The 6,000-nt window shown below is 59.4% G+C and overlaps 1 protein-coding gene across 2 annotated transcripts in view; it reads left to right on the top strand.

Moving 5' to 3' along the window:
• The first annotated feature begins 4,401 nt into the window (after window positions 1–4,401).
• Window positions 4,402–6,000, top strand: part of TOX3 (TOX high mobility group box family member 3) — a 102,158-nt gene continuing 100,559 nt past the window's right edge. For both annotated transcript variants that reach the window (XM_036011810.1, XM_028501865.2), the window contains exon 1: window positions 4,402–4,905. In XM_036011810.1, the coding sequence (XP_035867703.1) occupies window positions 4,819–4,905 (87 nt within the window). In that variant the 5' untranslated portion in view covers window positions 4,402–4,818. The remainder of the gene's footprint in view (window positions 4,906–6,000) is intronic.

The following is a 6,000-nucleotide window of genomic DNA, read 5'->3' as shown; positions in this document are numbered from 1 at the left end:
ACCCGAGACATCTCACCAACATCCCGCGTTAGCTGTTACTATGGGAATAGAGGAGAAGAAACTTGAGACACTCTGGCCTTGCTAATTTCCATTTGGAGTTGCTGTTAATTTGGCGACATTACACACTGCATACGAGGATCATAGTATTTGGATAGGACTTTTCATCACCAAAACTCAAGAGTATTAAACCATATCTGATGCTTAATAGTATCCCCCCCTCATCCAGGAGAGCAGGACGCACGGGAGTGGAACAGGGGGACCCAGGGAGATCTATGGTAGTTTTACCATCGGCAGTTTCAGCGGAGTCCTCATGGGGACTTTCTTGTTTAACGTGGAGCCAAAGTAAAGAAATGAAGTTTTCAGAGTTTTGTCCAGATGTAATATAGTTTCCCCATTACAATGTGTGAATTTTTCCCTCATTTTTTTTTTACAGATTCTTGAATGACACTATCGACTAGAAACAAGTAACTAATAAGACAGAGTTTTGACCCAAATCATAGAAAAACCCTACAGTTTTCTAGTGCCCAGCAGTTGTATTTTGGCTGCACGACTGATTCTTGTCCGGCTTTTCTAGAACAGGAGCTGTTAGCACTGCTCTGCATAAATTATACGTATGTTCAAGACATGTTCCTGGAGACGTTTCTGCAAATTCAAAGCTAACCCAGTACAAAGGAAACCTCTGTTTATGGCATTTCTGAAACAAAATTACTGACAGACTGAAAAAGGTGACACCCTGAAGATGACAGCGTGACAGTGACAATTGCATAACATTTTTACGAGCGTCGTTCTATGGTTTTCGGTGGATGGTCGTCGCATCTACCAGAACTCTGAAAACTAGGTGGCATGCTGAATGAAGGGTTTAATCAGGTTAGCGCTAAATGAAACAACACTCGATTTGAGTTTGAACTCGCACAAGGATCTAGAACAGCGGAGTGCAGAAGGCCCCTGCACCCCTCCCCCAACCCCCATTTGTTTGTGTACATCGGAATCCGGGGTCCTGGGTTCCCCCTTCTGGACTCTCACCTTAACCAGGTTCCCTGGGAAAGCTATCCATTCCACTCTGAAACCACTGTGTCCCCCCCTCCTCCTTTCCCATCCGTCCTTCCTTAAGTGAATATGTATTCATTGCAGAAGGTTCTTGGGATACAGCGGTGCTCCAGGTGGAGCCTGGAGCAGCAGGTGCTGCCCCCTCCCTAGGACTGCCTTTCACACCTACCTGGCCTCCCGAGCTCGGTGTGGATGTGAATTTGTTTACCAGGGTTGTTTCTCTCCAGAGCACGGCAGAGTCGGGGCGGGATCTCCGGGCGAGTGCACGGGACAGGGCCTGTGCACGTGGGTGCGTGCGTGTATGTACCGGTGTGTGGAGTGTCCAGTTCATAGTCTCTGTTGGGGATGTCCCATGTATGTCACCTGGGGTTCCCTTCTTCACAGGTGCCCGAAACAGTACCTGGCACACAGCAGTCACCCCCAAAATAGCTGCCGAGCGTCTGGGGACCCCACTGTGGGCAGAATCAGGCAGCCTTCCCAAATGACCTGTTTCTGTTCTAGTAATGCGTGCATTCTAAGGGGCTCAACAGAGGTATCTTTAGACAAAGTGCGTTCTCCTTTTCCCCCCTCTCCTGGTATTCAAGACCTACAGTCTGATTTTCCGTAAATCGTCATCATCACAAAATATTCACTGATGGAAACGGTTTCTTCCCAAAGGCACTTGCATCTGGACGGGGCGGGGGATTTGAAGGGGAAGGCTTTCCCCAACACAGTGACCGAGAGATAGTGTGGGCTATGACCTGGTGTCCCCAAGTCCCGGAGTCCCCTGGGAATGTCGGTTCAGTTTCTAGGCTCCCCAGCATAATGTTCCCGGCACACGGCTAAGCCCACATGCAATTCCCCATCCCGCAGCTACCAGGTTCCCGCCGCGAGCACTTGTGTTCCTGGTCCTCCTGGCCTGGTGACGGCGACAGGCTGGCTTTCTCTGGAACTCTGATGACCCTTTCCTTCCTCCTCCGTAATCAGGCTCAGACTGCTGCAGACGCCGGACAGGCGCGCAGGTGAGGAATGTAGGTGTGCCAGGAAAAAAGCTCTGCTCCCTAGTCTTTGGGGGCTCCTTTGAATACCCTCTGGGAAAATAACGAATTTCTTTTGTGGTGCTTTGGACCAGCAGGCTGCTCCTCTCCTGTGGCCAGATGCCGCACTCCACACCATTGTTAAATACTAATAGTGAAACTTAAAAGATGTTCTCTTGCGAGACAACAGGTGGCCACTGCAACCTCCAGCTCTGATTGGCGGAGAGGCCGCAGGCGTGCCCAGTGGCCCAGAGAAAGGGCCTCCACTTGTGCGTTTCAAGAACCCGCTCAATGGGGTGTTGTCCTGATAATATCTCAGCTCACTGCCAATTTGTGCAACCCGCTGGGCCATTAGGGAGCGCCGCTGGGTTGTCAGCGTTACATGGAGACTCGGGAGGGGAGACCAAAGCTCTTTTGGGGGTGGGGGGGGGGGCGGTGTCCACCCGGAGACAATGCGAGCAGTTGTTGCGTTCCTGGGCACACGCTGCTCTCTCCTGCAGTCTCCAGGCGCGCATGTCTGCCACGAGGAGAGCAGATACACACAAACTTTCACCTGATTGAAGTTTATTTTCCTTGCTTGGTTCCAGAAAGATAATATTGGGCCAAGGCACACACACAGGTGTCGCCGAGCCCAAGCGACCACTTTGGGGGAACAGAAGCCAGGAGAAGCCCCCCGGGGGAGGTCTGACGAAGTTCGGGCCCTGGGCCAGCCGGGGGCCATCCCGGGAGGAAGTGGCGGTGGGTGTCAGCTGAACAGTTTTGTAAACGTCAGCCTTTGGGTGCAAGCAGCTCCTAAATTACCACACTGGGGAAGGGCTGGTTTTGGGGGGGGCACTTTATTCTTACCCCTTCAGCTCTTCTGGCTGGTCAGATAATTGCAACGACACACAGAAGATTAGCAGGAGAAAGTCAAAAACTGTTAATACGTGTGCATGGGGAATTCACATGAGCATAAAAAACCCCAGGGACAGTGAGGCAACACTGTATATACGGCATTTTGGACAAAGGAGGGGGAGAGAGTCCAACACTTGGTGAGTTCTTGCAGAGCCACCCAGAGACAATGGGACACAAGGACAGATTTGTTGCTCGGGTCCTCCCAAGCTGCCACACTGAATTCATGTGTCCTAAGGTGACTATGCTCCAGTTCCCCCTCTGAAACATTCTCTCCCCCCCCTCCAACCCCCCCAGCTAAATCTCTTCAGGCAGGTAGTAGGCGGGAGGTAAAAGCACGCTTCCTGAGTTTGTTGGGCTTGAATTGTTTTCAGTTCAAAAGAGTCTGCACTTTCCCAGGACAGGGCAAGTCTCCAAACCTCTCCTTGATGTTCCAAACTAGTGTGGAAGTCCCTTCCTTCACCAAGGCTGGGGGCCGGGCTCTCGAATGAAGCCGAAACACTCAGTGCGGGTGGGGGGAGATCTAGCTTACAGAAACAGAAAGAAATGGAGAGGGGGTCGGTGAGTGCAGCGGGAAGAAGTTAACCACCCGGAACCTTCTAGGAAAATGGGGACATTTTCTCAGAGCAGGGGACGATCCGCCTAGATCCAGTTACGCAAATGCTTTCCTAATGCAAACAAGAGCGAAGAGAACACGGAGGGAAACGACACGAGGATTAACCCGGGAAGCCTCAGGTCTGCCTACCTGTGAAAGGTCAGGCCCCGGCACCCCACCACAGGTGCAGGTGGGGTCCCGGCTGCGCGGAGATACGCGTGCAGGTTGGCTGCCGGGTTAGGTGCCTCCAAGCAGGGGACATGAGTGGGGCTAGGCAGGGCGTAGGGTAGGGGAAACCGGGACGGGCACCCGTGAGGAGGAAATGGGGGCGAGGAGAGGAAAATGACAGAAAGAAGGGCGGGACGGAAGCGGATAGCTTGTGGCTGCGGAGGGCAGGAGCTGGGGTCCGAGGGAAGAGGTGGTCGCCAAGGCGGGGGAGGGCCACACCGGGCACCGGGCTGGCCACGGCCGCAGCGGCCGGGGGAAGTAGGGAGCGAGGAGAGCGCTCGGAGCCAGCGGGGACAAAGAGGACCGGAGCGGGAAGAGGGGCGAGGTGGGAAGAGCAGGGGCCCCGAAGAGGGGGAGGCCGAGGCGCGGGCGATGGGGAAGGCGCGGGCTGCGCGAGGCGCGGGGTGAGCGCAGAGGGGCCGCGCGGGGCAGGGCCGGGCGGGGCGGGGCGGGCGCGCCCGGAGGCGGTCCGGGCCGGGGAGCGCACCGGCGGGGCAGGCGGCGCGCCAGCTGCCCGCGGTGGGAGGGGCGGAGCGGCGGCGGCGGCGGAGGCAGGAGGGGGAGAAGGAGGGGAGGGGCCGGGCCCCTTGTCTCCGCGGCTCCTCTCCTCAGTCCGCCCGGGGAGGAGGAGGAGGAGCGGGGCCAGCCGCCGCGGCCGCTGTCCCAGCCTCGGCCGGCGCACCTGAGCTCTCCGCGCCGCCCCGGGCCCGTGCGCCGCGCCCCGCGCCCCCGCGCCGCGCCCCGCGCCCTAGGCGCCCGGCCCGCGCGCAGCGCTGCCTCGGTGTCCCGGCGGGGCGCGTCCCCTGGGCCGCCTCCCGCTCTCCCGCGGCTCGCGTGGCCGCGCCTTTGTGTGCTGCGGCCGCGGCTCCCGGACTCCTCGGGATCCGATTGCGGCGCTCCTCCGGGCCCCGAGTCCTGCGCGCCGCCCCCCGGACAACCCCGACCGGGCGCCCCTGACGGTGGATCTAGCGGCTTCGAGGAGGCGGGCACCCGCCCCGGCGAGCCCCAGCCTCGGCCCCCGGCCCCGGGCCCGGCTCCGGCATGGATATGAGGTTCTACCCCGCGGCGGCGGGGGACCCCGCCGGCCTGGACTTCGCGCAGTGCCTGGGGTACTACAGCTACAGCAAGGTGACCGGCTCGGGCCCGGGCGGGGGGTGGGGGGCGGCGCGGCGTGGGCCACCTCCCATCCCGGGCGCGCCCCGCGCTCCAGCCTGCCGCCCGCTGCACTTTCTTTCCCCTCTTTCCTCCCCTCTCCACTCCTTTCCCTTGGCTGCTTCGTCTCTGTCCAACTCTGCCTCCTCTTCTCCTGCCCCCTTCCACCCCCGCCCGCCTTTCCCCCTTTTTGTCTCTCTGCCGGCACTCCCCTCTCTCTACCCCTGTCCTCCGCCTCTCCTCCCACTGCCCCCCGCCCACCCCCCAACCCGCCGACTCTCCTTGCCTGCCCCAAAGAAGCGAGGAGTAGCCGGAGACTGGAAGGGGCACTTGCGTGTGATTCTTTGTTGTTGTTATTAGTAAACACGATCTTACCCCCTTGGGGGGGGGGGGTGCGCGGGAGACCCTGATCCTAGCGGTGGGCTAACCTCACCGCCCCACTCCCAGTCCGTTCACCTCCCCCCTGCGCTACGAGGGCTGGACCCCGGGCCGCTGAGGGAAGGAAATGAACAAACTTTTAAGCGTGCCCTGGATGGGGGGGCGGGGGTGGTGCGTGGTGGGACCCCCGCAGGTGGCTTTCGCTACCCTCTTGTAGGGCGCTTGAGGCCACGGAACGGAGGGGCCCGCTCCTCTCTGTTAGCATTAGTCGCTTCTCATCTTTAATCTTTTTTGGGGGAGGGGTAAATTTAGCTTTTGGGGGGAGATTAGGGTCGGAGACCCGCACGCCACGCCCTAGGGTACCCCACCTTCCCCAGCGCAACTTCCAGGACCGAACGTTTCTGGTGGCCGAAGGCGGATCTCGGGGGGTGGCCGGCCGGCCGGCCGGCCGGCGCAGCTCCGAGGGGCGAGTCGGTGCGGGAGCCGCAGCCCTCCGGCCCGGGCGGCGCAGCCTTGTGGTCTCGGTCCTCCCTGGTGCCCGCAGGGCTGAGCTTTGGAGGGAACAGCACCCTGAGGGCGGTCTTCAGAGAAAGCACTGTGCCCCGGCTGGCCGGTGCCTTTTGAATGTGGTTTTTCTTTCTCCTCCTCCCCCCCCCCCCTCGCTCCTCCCTTCTCCCCTCTTTTTCTTTCAAA

Source organism: Phyllostomus discolor, chromosome 12 (assembly GCF_004126475.2).
Source record: "Phyllostomus discolor isolate MPI-MPIP mPhyDis1 chromosome 12, mPhyDis1.pri.v3, whole genome shotgun sequence".
Taxonomy (NCBI): domain Eukaryota; kingdom Metazoa; phylum Chordata; class Mammalia; order Chiroptera; family Phyllostomidae; genus Phyllostomus; species Phyllostomus discolor.
This window is presented reverse-complemented; position numbering and strand designations above follow the sequence as displayed.